At 46.6% G+C, this 14,890-nt stretch overlaps 1 protein-coding gene across 5 annotated transcripts in view; it reads right to left on the bottom strand.

Moving 5' to 3' along the window:
• Positions 1–847: 847 nt before the first annotated feature.
• LOC143767152 (uncharacterized) overlaps positions 848–14,890 on the bottom strand; it is a 115,703-nt gene continuing 101,660 nt past the window's right edge. For 3 of the 5 annotated variants that reach the window (XM_077255195.1, XM_077255194.1, XM_077255196.1), the window contains exons 3-7: positions 7,045–7,223; positions 6,825–6,947; positions 6,618–6,741; positions 5,006–6,536; positions 848–1,671 (exon numbers count right to left, since the gene is read on the bottom strand). In XM_077255195.1, coding sequence (XP_077111310.1) covers positions 1,587–1,671; positions 5,006–6,536; positions 6,618–6,741; positions 6,825–6,947; positions 7,045–7,140 — 1,959 coding nt within the window. In that variant the 5' untranslated portion in view covers positions 7,141–7,223 and the 3' untranslated portion in view covers positions 848–1,586. The remainder of the gene's footprint in view (positions 1,672–5,005; positions 6,537–6,617; positions 6,742–6,824; positions 6,948–7,044; positions 7,224–14,890) is intronic. The other 2 variants (XM_077255198.1, XM_077255199.1) reach the window with 2 other exon arrangements.

The following is a 14,890-nucleotide window of genomic DNA, read 5'->3' on the forward strand; positions in this document are numbered from 1 at the left end:
GTAAAAAAAAACAAACAGTACATACTCACAATCCGGTGTCAGTCAGAGCGGGAAGCAGACTGCAAAGGACCTGACGGAGTGCCGCCGTAAAGCGAAAGCAGATCACAGCGGTGACGTCACCGCTGTGCTCTGCTCTTACTTTCCGGCCGGCAGTCAGTCAGAGCGGGAAGCAGACGGCAAGGGACCTGACGGACACCGGAATGTGAGTATGTACTGTTTGTTTTTTTTTACTTTTACGATGGTAACCAGGGTAAACATCGGGTTACTAAGCGCGGCCCTGCGCTTAGTAACCCGATGTTTACCCTGGTTACAAGCGAACGTATCGTTGGATCGGTGTCACGCACACCGATCCAACGATGACAGCGGGAGATCCAGCGACGAAAGAAAGTTCCAAAGATCTGCTACGACGTACGATTCTCAGCAGGGTCCCTGATCGCTGCTGCGTGTCAGACACAGCAATATCGTATGGATATCGCTGGAACGTCACGGATCGTACCGTCGTAGCGACAAAAGTGCCACTGTGAGACAGTACCCTAAATGTTTAAGATCAATCCAATTGACCTCATATGCAATGAGGAAGTGCTCACTACTGTTCTGGGCAATGATGGCTCTTATGACAACTGGACTCATTTGACCAAAATAGCAACATCCTATATTAAAAGTTTAGCAAAGATGACATTTTTTTCTATAATCAGTCTTATGTCATCTAAATGAATAATAAGAAGCCTCCGGAAAAATTTCTAGCACAAAATGGTTTACCAAAAAATCATCAGTTAGGCAACAAAAATGTAACATTAAGACAATGCAGGGAAAGCTTAGTTTTTGCGATAACTTACAATATTACTCCTTAACCAGTAGAATATATTTTATTTTTCCCCATCCATATAAAACATTCACATAAAATTAGTAAGAATTATTTTACAACAATAAAAATTAATTTTGCACTCCACAAAATCCGAAATTGTCCCATTTAAATCCTAAACCTAGCCATATAAACGGATTTCAGATGGCCGCATTCTGAACAACCTTTTGTTTTTAGTTGGTCTGTAAACGTTATTATCTAGACAACAATGGCATAAAGAAATCGACAAATCACTGATTGATATCTACCTTGCTATGGATGGTCTAATAGGATGTACAACCGTCGCTCGTCATGAACTTTTCAACTACAGCTCCTGACTATAACCAAAAGCAATCCAATATGGTAGACGAATAGATCTGCCATTGGGTCACAAAAAGTTGGTAGAAACTTGCTGCTTATTCGCCTGCTCAAAATCTCGAATTTATGGCCATTCGTAACCTATAACTAACTCTACTCATTGTGTACAGTATATATTCATGTGTGAATACTGCAATATCTCATTTCCCCAACATCAATCTCTCAAGTATCCAAGAAGATAAGGTAGAAGGTCTTTGGTGGGTTCCTAACACAGTATAGCAGCATTGTATGTCCTTGTGTCTGCCTCTGACCACGGTGATTTCAATGCTGTCATCTCAGTAGTTTCAGGTCCGGAGTAGACGACAGCTTTGTGTTATTAAATAGGAAAACCTGAGTTTAAAGACATAGCACATTGTAAAGTTTGTTCTTAGGCCTCTCCTGAGATGCTCCCTGTAGTGTGATCACCAACTGGTCTAACCATAGGCAGAACCATGGAAGTCAGATATAGACTCCTGTAAGAAAAAAATAGGCATTACTTTATATTCCCATACATTATACAACTCAAATAATGTTAAATAGGATTTTACAGTATTGGTACATAAGTCCCGGGCCTTTTGGGGTTTCGGGGTACAGCTCATGCATATAATGCTTTACTTTGTGGTGTGACATGGGACCTTTATCATAGTTCCTTTCTAACAGGCATGATGCCACCACTTCTTCAACCACTGTATATGTTTCCTCTAACTATTACAGCATCTACGAAGAGCTGCAATAAGTCTCCATATTTATAAAAAATCAATGCACGTCCTAACAAGAATTTGGGTTCAAACAACACGCACTTTACAGTTACCTATCTACAAAACAAAAAAAATCTTCTCCACATGTCCACTCGGGCAGCTTCTGTAACCCCCTGATTAAAGAGGAATAATGAAGACATTCATGTAAGATAGCTTATTGAGCAGGGTTCTTTATGAAAGTGAAGGAGCCCCATCTAACAGCTTGTCATGCACTGTCACTTTCGCCCTGTGTGTAACACTCAAAGTGCACAGTTCCAGTGTTATTCTACCTATTAATGGAGTGCATGGCCAAAATCAAAATAAATTAAGGAAGGTGCATATTCTTTTTATCAAAGTATTGCCTTTTATGTGATATATGCAACATTTTCATTTTTTTCACGGTCACGAGTTTATTTCAGAGTTCTACCTCTATCATTAAAGTAGCTGACCAGTCACAACATATAGATGACCTATCCTATCCTTTGAATAGGTCAACAATACGAGATCGTTGGGGGTCCAACTCTCAGCACTGAGCTCAATGATTGGCTAGATCGGTGATGCGCATTGTTGAAGTGGAGTCACCACTACATCCAAAATACTAAGACAGGAAGAGTGGTGGTGAGTCAGTGATGGACCCAGGGAGGGCGAGTACCTGCTGAGTTTGCTATTTTAGATATTTTCCAGAAATTAGACTACCCCTAGAACTTCCATAACATGGACAGAAAGAGAAGCCCCCAGCTCAATACTTGACCCAATGTCCCAAAATAGGAGTCACAAGAAGAAGATGGAGGTAACAACCTACATAAATGGTCAATTTATTCACCCACTGGAAAACCACAGGAGCCTTTCTCCAGCTTTAGGGCTGCCTCCATCTCCTTCCTGTGGATCCCCATAACAATGATTGCAAAGAACACTTTACGAGTTCCGTGATTGCATATAACAACTGACACAGTGGCCTGTTGGACGATGGTGGATAAAAAGCAGTCAGTACAGACCGATGCAAGTGTCTATATCACCCTCCAGAAAAGGAACCTTGGATGAAGAACAAGCAACACCTTATGGTGATATGCAAGTGATGGGGATGGAATCATTCTAATCTCGTGCTAAGAAAACTGTCATATGTGGCCCTTGTGAGAGTAAGAAACCCTTGGGGTTAAATGCACATAAAATGTCCTTACATATGTGCACACGCTGAGAAATGGTGTGCGGATTTTTCCGCACTGATTTTGATAAATCCGCAGGGCAAAAACACTGCGTTTTTCCTGCGGATTTTGTGCGAATTCCACTGCGGTTTTACACCTGCGGTTTTCTATTATGGAGCAGGTCTAAAACCGCTGTGGAATCCGCACAAAGAATTGACATGCTGCGGAAAATAAACCGCTGCGTTTCCGCGCGTTTTTTTCCGCAGCATGTGCACAGCGGTTTTTATTTTCCATAGGTTTACATGGTACTGTACACCGCATGGAAAACTGCTGCGGATCCGCAGCGTCAAAAATGCTGCGGATCCGCAGTAAAAACTGCAACGTGTGAACATGGCCATAAAGTGTAACTGTAGTAAAGTGAAGAAAACAAACTTTGTAATAAGTCTTAGCGAGAAATCGGATTCATTTGGACTGATTTTTCACTCTGAATTCATTAGTAAAATCAGTATTCAAGGCAATCTGTCAGTAGGTTTTGCTACGTAATGATGTGGTGACAGAGACCCTGATTCCAGTGATGTGTCAGGTTACTAGGTGCAGCAGTTGTGATAGAATCAAAAATCGGAATGTTAAGCCCTGTAAGACCCTAATCACCCATGATTGGCAGCTTTCTGTGTACAATGTATATTGACAGAAAGCTGCTAATCAGTGCTGTGAGTGGGGTTGCACAGAGCAGTTGGCAAGAAAGCACAAGACACCTAGTCCTGTAATGATAATCTCCTGCTGATAAAACACTGATTGTATTCAAACAGCAAAACACAGCCCAGTAACTGACACATCCCTGTAATCAGGGTCTCTGCTCCTACATAATGGTGCTCTAACCTGCTGACAGATTTCATTTCAGTGAATACAGATTTTCACATTACTGATACAGGTGGATGACAGTTGCTGTTTCTAAAACTCTATGAAGATGAGAGGAACTAGAAGCAGACAGACATTCTGCTACACATTCTCCTAAAAAGACAGGTACACTTTAAAGGGAACCTGTCAGCAGGATTGTGCACAGTAACCTGCAGACAGTGTCAGGTTGGTGCCGTTATACTGAATAAAATGATACCTTGGTTGATGAAATCCGTCTTGTGGTTGTTGTTTAATCTTTATTTTCAGTTTTCAGTTAATGAGATTTTCGTGCTCAGGGGCGGCCTGGAGGGGGGTCTTCATGTGGGGCTCTGCTTACATGTAATTATCTTATTTGGTGATGTACATGTATTCAGGAAAAATCGGCGATCTGATAGATGCTACTGCACAGGCACCGTTGGTGCAATTTTGCTAGAGAATAAAAAAATGTCTCAACCAAGATGGTGCCGGCATTGCCTGCTCAGTAGCATCTATTGGCGATCTGATAGATGCTACTGTGCAGGTGCCGCCAGCGCCATTTTGAGAGAGAATTTTTTTTTTCTGAATACATGTATATCACCAAATAAAATAATTACATTGATATTATAGACGTGATCATGCTACAGCGCTCCCGCCTGCCTGCTGAATGTGATTTTTTTTTTAAACATATTATATTTAGTATGTAAACTAGGGGGCAGGTCAGTGAGGGATCAGTGACCTGTCAGCAGTCTGCATTATGAATAGCTAATCAGAGCACCACATCAAGCCCCCCCCCCCCCCCACAGGCCGCCCCGGGTCACGAGCATATCAATAACTCAAAACTGAAAATAAAGATTACACAACAACCACAAGATGGATTTCATCACCAGGTATCATTATAATCAGTATAACGGCGCCGACCTGACACTGTGTGTATAGGTTACTGTGCACAATCCTGCTGACAGGTTCACTTTAAGAATTTAGCGATTAGATTTGACACAGAACTTTTGAGCTCCTGCCCTTGAAAAAAAAAAAAAAGAAATGGAAATATTTACTGATGAACAGATTGATGCCGAAGAAGCTCGGAGTTGCATGAAAATCCCTTTCCACACTCGGGGCAATATTGCAGTCTATCTCCAGTGTGAATCCTTTGATGTCTCACGAGAGCAGATTTAAAGGAGAAGCATTTTCCACACTCAGTACATGTGTACGGTTTCTGTCCTGAGTGAACAGTCATATGCCTAGAAAGCTCAGATTTGCAAGCAAAGCCTTTCCCGCATGCAGAACACGTCAATGCTACGTCTCCTCGGTGGACAATCCTCTGATGCTTAGAAAGCCCTGACTTTCTCATAAAAAGCTTGCCGCAATCAGGGCACATGAGAGGATTGCTCTTGAAGTGGCTTTTCTGATGCTGTAGAAAATGTTCACTGCTATAGAAGCATTCGCCACATATAGAACAAGAGAATAATTTATCTTGGCTTCCGAAATGCTTGTAGTCAGTCAGGTTGGAGTCTCCTCCTGAACTATCTCCAGCATCAAGCCCAGTTTCTGAAGTGTCACCAGCGTCGGCATGTACCTTTTGGTGTAACATGAGGTGAGCATTTGAAATAAAAGTTTTACCACATGTGGGGCAGTCATAAAGCCTCTGGAATGCATGTGTCTTCTGATGGGTGACTAGTCCAGAATGGCTGTAAAATCCTCGGCCACATATTGAACAGGAATATGGTTTCTTGATATGAATTTGATGGTGAGCGACAAGTTCAGTTGTATTACTGAAACATAATCCACAGATCCGACATTTAAATTCTTCATTCCCACTAAGATGTGGTTTTGGAATGGGCTTACGACTAATGGATTTCCTCCCGTTTAGTCCTGAACACTTGCTTTCTTTAATGTGACTCCGTTGATGGGTGTCCAAATCTGACTGAGATGAAAGACACTTCCCACATTCGCAGCAGATAAAAGATGGAGAGTCTGGATGATCTACTAAATGGTTAGGGATTTTTGTAGAAGGTTTGTCACATTGTGTGCCGTTGTTCTTTTTATCATCTTTATCATGTGGAGTTTGGACGCTAGAAGCTTGATGCAAGATTTTACCAGAATTTGGGGGATTCTCCAAGACAACTTGATACTTTACTTTTGCATTATCAGACCAATCACAATCTACAGCGATATCAGAATGGGTTGGGGAGTTATCTGGGATGGTAATAATATCAATAACGCGATGATTCTGCCCTTCGGTTGATACTGATTTTCTAGCTATAGACGTAGATGCAGATTGTGTGGTTTGATCAACTGGTATATAAATGTCAGCATCTATGATTTCCTCTTCTTCACACCCCAAAACGTCTATGTTAAGAGTACAGTATGAATATTGTTGCATATGATCTGTGGGTTTGTAAATCGCTGTGCCCGATATGTCTTCATTTTCGTCGCACAAAATGATTTCTTCATGTACATTATTTAACAAAATATTTGGTTTTGAAGCACATATTGAGAGGTCAGCAGGTGAATGAAGATTAGAACAATCTGTGGAGGAATCAGAGATAACATGTTCTTCTGGGAAGTCCTCAACATTTTTGTGACCTGTTTAAAAGAAATAGATTTTAAGTAAAACTTCTAAAATGATATCACATCCCGATCACTAACCCTTACAATATCCCTTACCCATTGTAGTGGGGAGGCAGAGGGTCTCTGCCATTACATCTTGGTACAGATCTTGGTGTCTTTCTAAATACTCCCACTCTTCCTTGGAGAAATACAAAGCAACATCATGACATCTTAGAGGAACCTAAAATACAATGATACCTTCAACGTCCAGATACTTCTATTAATGATACTACATATAGTCCAAATGTTCCCAGCTGTGCTCACCTCTCCAGTCAGCAAATGAACAATCATGTTGGTCAGGTCCAAGATTTCCTGATAGTTGTTTTTGTCCTTTCTTCTAGAATGAGGTAAATGATCCCCCAAACTCTTCTTCTCAATAACATATTCCTATAGATTTAGTGACAAAATTGTTACTCTTGCATATGAAAAGCCATGATTAAACGTAAAAAATGTATGTAAAAACAATTGTGGAAGCATTTCTCACCCCTCCAGTTAACAAGTAGATCATCCTCAAGGTCAGACTTAATAAAGTCTCCTTCATTTCATCTCCGTCTTTCTCCATCTTAACCTTGGCAGACATATGCTATGGTTGGACAGAACCAGATGCAGAGGTTTCTTCACAAATCCTACGTTTATTAGACACACATTTCCTGCAGATTAACCCTGTGAAAAAAAAAAAAAGAGAAAAAAAGTGTAATATGTCTTGTGACAGGGAAAACAGCGGGCTAGTACATCAACAGGACAAATGTGCAATCGAAGGCTGCTGTGGCTGCAACGCAACGCGAAAAACCAAAAAGATACAGTGGTACTGTGTAAGTGGCTAGAAATACACACGTCTACTAACCATATATATGTCAGGTTATTAGATTTTGCCAACTAAACTACAGACAGGCTTATATTTGTACTTTCAGTGTGAACTGTGCCTGGAGTTGAACACTTCTGTTTGGCACTGAAAGCTGATGGGAGCTCAGGCTGAAGAGGATACTGAGACATGGTAGGACCGCGGCTCTTCTGTGTATGAAGTTTGGTCTGGGAGAAAGGACTGTAATCTGTACGGGTGCACCCACACTGACATACAGGTCCTTCTCAAAAAATTAGCATATAGTGTTAAATTTCATTATTTACCATAATGTAATGATTACAATTAAACTTTCATATATTATAGATTCATTATCCACCAACTGAAATTTGTCAGGTCTTTTATTGTTTTAACTAGATGGCAGCCCGATTCTAAAGAATCGGGAGTCTAGAATCCATATATACTTTATTTATTCAAATGTAAGAATAATACAATTAATAAATAATAGTAAGAAAGAACAAAAAATGGCTGCACTCACCAGCTCTTGACAATTCTTGACAGTACGGCACATTTCTGATTGTTCGCTCGCGGCAGGCGGCAACCAATCAGAAAAGTGCCGCGCACGCCGAAGGCATATATCTTTGTCCACCCTGAGCGGGTGTAGGACGCTGGTGACGTCACTTATCTCCGGACATTATCTCCGGACAAAGCCACGGAAGTTGGCACAAATTGCCGGAAGTAGTATTCTAGGCAATTATATATTAGATTTTAACCCCTTCACGACATGCGCCGTACATGTACTGCGCATGCCGTGTCTCCCCCTTTGATGTGGGCTCCGGCGCTGAGCCCACATCAAAGTCGCGACATGTCAGCTGTTTTGTACAGCTGACATGTGCGCGCAATAGCGGCGGGTGAAATCGCTATTCACCCGCCGCTATTAACCTGTTAAATGCCGCTGTCAAACGCAGACAGCGGCATTTAACTACCGCATCCGGCCGGGCGGCCGGATCTGACGTCATCGCCGACCCCCGTCACATGATCGGAGGTCGGCGATGCATTAGGATGGTAACCATAGAGGTCCTTGAGACCTCTATGGTTACTGATCGCAGGTAGCTGTGAGCGCCCCCCTGTGGTCGGCGCTCACAGCACACCTGCAATTCTGCTACATAACAGCGATCTGATGATCGCTGTTATGTAGCAGAGCCGATCGGGCTGTGCCTGCTTCTAGCCTCCCATGGAGGCTATTGAAGCATGGCAAAAGTGAAAAAAAAATGTTTTTAAAAATGTGAAAAAAATATTAAAAATATAAAAGTTTAAATCACCCCCCTTTCGCCCCATCCTAAATAAAACAATAAAAAAAAAAAAAAACCTACACATATTTGGTATCGCCGCGTTCAGAATCGCCCGATCTATCAACTAAAAAAAAGCATTAACCTGATCGCTAAACAGCGTAGTGAGAAAAAAATCCGAAACGCCAGAATTACGTTTTTTTGGTCGCCGCGACATTGCGTTAAAATGCAATAACGGGCGATCAAAAGAACGTATCTGCACCAAAATGCTATCATTAAAAACGCCAGCTCGGCACGCAAAAAATAAGCCCTCACCCGACCCCAGATCACGAAAAATGGAGACGCTACGGGTATCGGAAAATGGCACTTTTTTTTTTTTTTTTTTTTAAGCAAAGTTTGGAATTTTTTTTCACCATTTAGATAAAAAATAACCTAGACATGTTAGGTGTCTATGAACTCGTAATGACCTAGAGAATCATAATGGCAGGTCAGTTTTAGCATTTAATGAACCTAGCAAAAAAAATAAACAAAAAACAAGTGTGGGATTGCACTTTTTTTGCAATTTCACCGCACTTGGAATTTTTTTCCCGTTTTCTAGTACACGACATGGTAAAACCAATGATGTCGTTCAAAGGTACAACTCGTCCCGCAAAAAATAAGCCCTCACATGGCCATATTGACAGAAAAATAAAAAAGTTATGGCTCTGGGAAGGAGGGGAGTGAAAAACGAAAACACAAAAACGAAAAAGGGCCGCGGGGTGAAGGGGTTAATGTTATCAGTGTTTACCTTTGAACGTTTATATTGTATTGTCCTGTCACCAGCCATGTGTACGATTATCGGCCGAAAGCCTCTCTGGAACCAATAATCACCCCATGTAAAGGTATCTTTATAAGTTAAAGATTCAGAATACTATGACTTTTATCATATCCTGAACAGTCAAGTTTTTTATGAACCATTAAGGTTTTCTGGTTGAAGTAAAAAAAACTCTGAGTGTTTACAGTTTGAAACCATAAAATGTTGAAAAATGATGTCATTCTTGAGTATATCACTCAATGGTGCTCATAAACATGTCAAATTTGATCTATAATATACTTTAATATACGTTACTTTAATCTTTAATATACTTAAGAACAGGGCCCCAGACATCACACAGGGGTCTGAAACACCGCACAGTGGTCCAAAATATCGCTGTGCTCTGCCTGGGGCCCCATATGCTGCCTGGGGCCCCTGTGCTCTGCCTGGGGCCCCATATGCTGCCTGGGGCCCCTGTGCTCTGCCTGGGGCCCCTGTGCTCTGCCTGGGGCCCCATGTTCTGCCTGGGGCCCCTGTGTTCTGCCTGGGGCCCCTGTGCTCTGCCTAGGGCCACTGTGCTCTGCCTGGGGCACCTGTGCTCTGCCTGGGGCCCCATATGCTGCCTGGGGCCCCTGTGCTCTGCCTGGGGCCCCATGGGCTGCCTGGGGCCCCTGTGCTCTACCTGGGACCACTGTGCTCTACCTGGGACCCCATATGCTGCCTGGGGCCCCTGTGCTCTGCCTGGGGCCCCTGTGCTCTGCCTGGGGCCCCATGTTCTGCCTGGGGCCACTGTGCTCTGCCTGGGGCCCCATAGGCTGCCTGGGGCCCCTGTGCTCTGCCTGGGACCACTGTGCTCTGCCTGGGGCCCCATATGCTGCCTGGGGCCCCTGTGCTCTGCCTGGGGCCACTATGCTCTGCCTTGGGCCCCATATGCTGCCTGGGGCCCCTGTGCTCTGCCTGGGGCCCCATATGCTGCCTGGGGCCCCTGTGCTCTGCCTGGGGCCCCTGTGCTCTGCCTGGGGCCACTGTGCTCTGCCTGGGGCCCCATGTTCTGCCTGGGGCCACTGTGCTCTGCCTGGGGCCCCATAAGCTGCCTGGGGCCCCTGTGCTCTGCCTGGGACCACTGTGCTCTGCCTGGGACCCCATATGCTGCCTGGGGCCCCTGTGCTCTGCCTGGGGCCACTGTGCTCTGCCTGGGGCCCCATATGCTGCCTGGGGCCACTGTGCTCTGCCTGGGGCCCCATATGCTGCCTGGGGCCCCTGTGCGCTGCCTGGGGCCCCTGTGCTCTGCCTGGGGCCCCTGTGCTCTGCCTGGGGCCCCATGTTCTGCCTGGGGCCACTGTGCTCTGCCTGGGGCCACTGTGCTCTGCCTGGGGCCCCATATGCTGCCTGGGGCCCCTGTGCTCTGCCTGGGGCCCCATATGCTGCCTGGGGCCCCTGTGCTCTGCCTGGGGCCCCTGTGCTCTGCCTGGGGCCTCATATGCTGCCTGGGGCCCCTGTGCTCTGCCTGGGGCCCCTGTGCTCTGCCTGGGGCCACATGTTCTGCCTGGGGCCACTGTGCTCTGCCTGGGGCCCCATAAGCTGCCTGGGGCCCCTGTGCTCTGCCTGGGACCACTGTGCTCTGCCTGGGGCCCCATATGCTGCCTGGGGCCCCTGTGCTCTGCCTGGGGCCACTGTGCTCTGCCTGGGGCCCCATATGCTGCCTGGGGCCACTGTGCTCTGCCTGGGGCCCCATATGCTGCCTGGGGCCCCTGTGCTCTGCCTGGGGCCCCATATGCTGCCTGGGGCCCCTGTGCTCTGCCTGGGGCCCCTGTGCTCTGCCTGGGGCCCCTGTGCTCTGCCTGGGGCCCCTGTGCTCTGCCTGGGGCCACTGTGCTCTGCCTGGGGCCCCATATGCTGCCTGGGGCCCCTGTGCTCTGCCTGGGGCCCCATATGCTGCCTGGGGCCCCTGTGCTCTGCCTGGGGCCACTGTGCTCTGCCTGGGGCCCCATATGCTGCCTGGGGCCACTGTGCTCTGCCTGGGGCCCCATATGCTGCCTGGGGCCCCTGTGCTCTGCCTGGGGCCCCATATGCTGCCTGGGGCCCCTGTGCTCTGCCTGGGGCCCCTGTGCTCTGTCTGGGGCCCCATGTTCTGCCTGGGGCCCCTGTGCTCTGCCTGGGGCCACTGTGCTCTGCCTGGGGCCCCATATGCTGCCTGGGGCCCCTGTGCTCTGCCTGGGGCCCCATATGCTGCCTGGGGCCCCTGTGCTCTGCCTGGGGCCCCTGTGCTCTGCCTGGGGCCCCATATGCTGCCTGGGGCCCCTGTGCTCTGCCTGGGGCCCCTGTGCTCTGCCTGGGGCCCCATGTTCTGCCTGGGGCCCCTGTGCTCTGCCTGGGGCCACTGTGCTCTGCCTGGGGCCCCATATGCTGCCTGGGGCCCCTGTGCTCTGCCTGGGGCCCTTGTGCTCTGCCTGGGGCCACTGTGCTCTGCCTGGGGCCCCATAGGCTGCCTGGGGCCCCTGTGCTCTGCCTGGGACCACTGTGCTCTGCCTGGGGCCCCATATGCTGCCTGGGGCCCCTGTGCTCTGCCTGGGGCCACTGTGCTCTGCCTGGGGCCCCATATGCTGCCTGGGGCCCCTGTGCTCTGCCTGGGTGTAGGACACTGGTGACGTCACTTATCTCCGGACATTAGCTCCGGACATTATCTCCGGACATTAGCTCCGGACAAAGCCACGGAAGTTGGCACAAATTGCAGGAAGTAGTATTCTAGGCAATTATATATTAGATACTGATGATTTTGGCATACAACTCCTGATAACCCAAAAAACCTGTCTCAATAAATTAGCATATTTCACCCGTCCAATCAAATAAAAGTGTTTTTTAATAACAAACAAAAAAACCATCAAATAATAATGTTCAGTTATGCACTCAATACTTGGTCGGGAATCCTTTGGCAGAAATGACTGCTTCAATGCGGCGTGGCATGGAGGCAATCAGCCTGTGACACTGCTGAGATGTTACGGAGGCCCAGGATGCTTCAATAGCGGCCTTAAGCTCATCCAGAGTGTTGGGTCTTGCGTCTCTCAACTTTCTCTTCACAATATCCCACAGATTCTCTATGGGGTTCAGGTCAGGAGAGTTGGCAGGCCAATTGAGCACAGTAATACCATGGTCAGTAAACCATTTACCAGTGGTTTTGGCACTGTGAGCAGGTGCCAGGTCGTGCTGAAAAATGAAATCTTCATCTCCATAAAGCATTTCAGCCGAGGGAAGCATGAAGTGCTCCAAAATCTCCTGATAGCTAGCTGCATTGACCCTGCCCTTGATGAAACACAGTGGACCAACACCAGCAGCTGACATGGCACCCCACACCATCACTGACTGTGGGTACTTGACACTGGACTTCAGGCATTTTGGCATTTCCTTCTCCCCAGTCTTCCTCCAGACTCTGGCACCTTGATTTCCGAATGACATGCAAAATTTGCTTTCATCAGAAAAAAGTACTTGGGACCACTTAGCAACAGTCCAGTGCTGCTTCGCTGTAGCCCAGGTCAGGCGCTTCTGCCGCTGTTTATGGTTCAAAAGTGGCTTGACCTGGGGAAATGCTGAAATGCTTTATGGAGATGAAGATTTCATTTTTCAGCACGACCTGGCACCTGCTCACAGTGCCAAAACCACTGGTAAATGGTTTACTGACCATGGTATTACTGTGCTCAATTGGCCTGCCAACTCTCCTGACCTGAACCCCATAGAGAATCTGTGGGATATTGTGAAGAGAAAGTTGAGAGACGCAAGACCCAACACTCTGGATGAGCTTAAGGCCGCTATTGAAGCATCCTGGGCCTCCATAACATCTCAGCAGTGTCACAGGCTGATTGCCTCCATGCCACGCCGCATTGAAGCAGTCATTTCTGCCAAAGGATTCCCGACCAAGTATTGAGTGCATAACTGAACATTATTATTTGATGGTTTTTTTGTTTGTTATTAAAAAACACTTTTATTTGATTGGACGGGTGAAATATGCTAATTTATTGAGACAGGTTTTTTGGGTTATCAGGAGTTGTATGCCAAAATCATCAGTATTAAAACAATAAAAGACCTGACAAATTTCAGTTGGTGGATAACGAATCTATAATATATGAAAGTTTAATTGTAATCATTACATTATGGTAAATAATGAAATTTTACACTATATGCTAATTTTTTGAGAAGGACCTGTATGTGCCCTGCTGAACGGTTTATTTTCTGGGATACCTTTGTGCCCAGAAGAGGCTATTTTTGGTTTTCGAATCTTTTGGAGTTTTATGAAAGCAATAAAACTAACTGTTTTGACCAAACCGCATGGCCTGTGTGAATGTTGCCGAATGCCCACCAGAGAGAGTGAATCCCTACACTATGTATAACAGTGCTGTAATTTCTTATATATTTTACAGGATTGGTAACGACCACTATATTGTCACCATATGGTGGTAACATTGGTGTTGGTCAATGTACAGTGATTTTTTTCAATAATAGCATGGACATCCAGAGGATGTCAGAGGTCAGCCACAGCTCTCGCTTCTTCTGAATGTCTGATTTGTCCGAAGGAGGGGACAGTGAAGCCAGCACTGATTGGTTGCAGGGACCACATGACAATGTCACGCAAACCCCGGGAGAGCCAAAGCCGACATTTCAGGAATGGTACCAGTACCAGAGGTGAGTCTAGGTATTATTATTATCAGAGTAGTGGACAACCGCTTTAACCCCTTAACGACCGCCGATACGCCTTTTAACGGCGGCCGCTAAGGGTACTTAAACCACAGGGCCGTTAATTAACGGCGCTGTGGAAAAAGTGAATAGCGCCCCCCCAGAGTCGGATTTTCTCTGGGGTCTCGGTTGCCGAGGGTAGCCGAGACCCCAGAGAACATGATTCAGGGGGTCTTTACCGACCCCCGAGTTGCGATCACCGGTAATTAACCGTTTACCGGCGGTCGCAACAACAAAAAAACAAAACGCGATTTGCCATTTAATTTCTCTGTCCTCCGATGTGATCGCACATCGGAGGACAGAGAAATAGGGTCCCCGATGGCCCCCAATAGCCCCCCAATACTCACCTATCTCCCCCGGTGCTCCTCGTGGCTCCCGATGGGCGCCGCCATCTTTTTTCCGGGGAAAAAATGGCGGGCGCATGCGAAGTGCGCCCGCCGCCCGGCACCCGGAAGATCTCTGGGGTCTCGGCTGCCGGGGGTAGCCGAGACCCCAAAGAACATGATCGGGGTCGGTTTTTACCGACCCCTGTTTTGCGATCGCCGGTAATTAACTGTTTACCGGCGACCGCAAAAAAAAAAAAAAGCGATCTGTAATTATCTGTCCTCTGATGTGATCGCACATCAGAGGACAGAGAAATAGGGGGATTCGGGGGACCCTATCATACTCACCCGGTATCCCTGGGTCCTCCTGCGTCTCCTCTTGCCGGCCGGCTTCTTCCTCG

Source organism: Ranitomeya variabilis, chromosome 4 (assembly GCF_051348905.1).
Source record: "Ranitomeya variabilis isolate aRanVar5 chromosome 4, aRanVar5.hap1, whole genome shotgun sequence".
Taxonomy (NCBI): Eukaryota; Metazoa; Chordata; class Amphibia; order Anura; family Dendrobatidae; genus Ranitomeya; species Ranitomeya variabilis.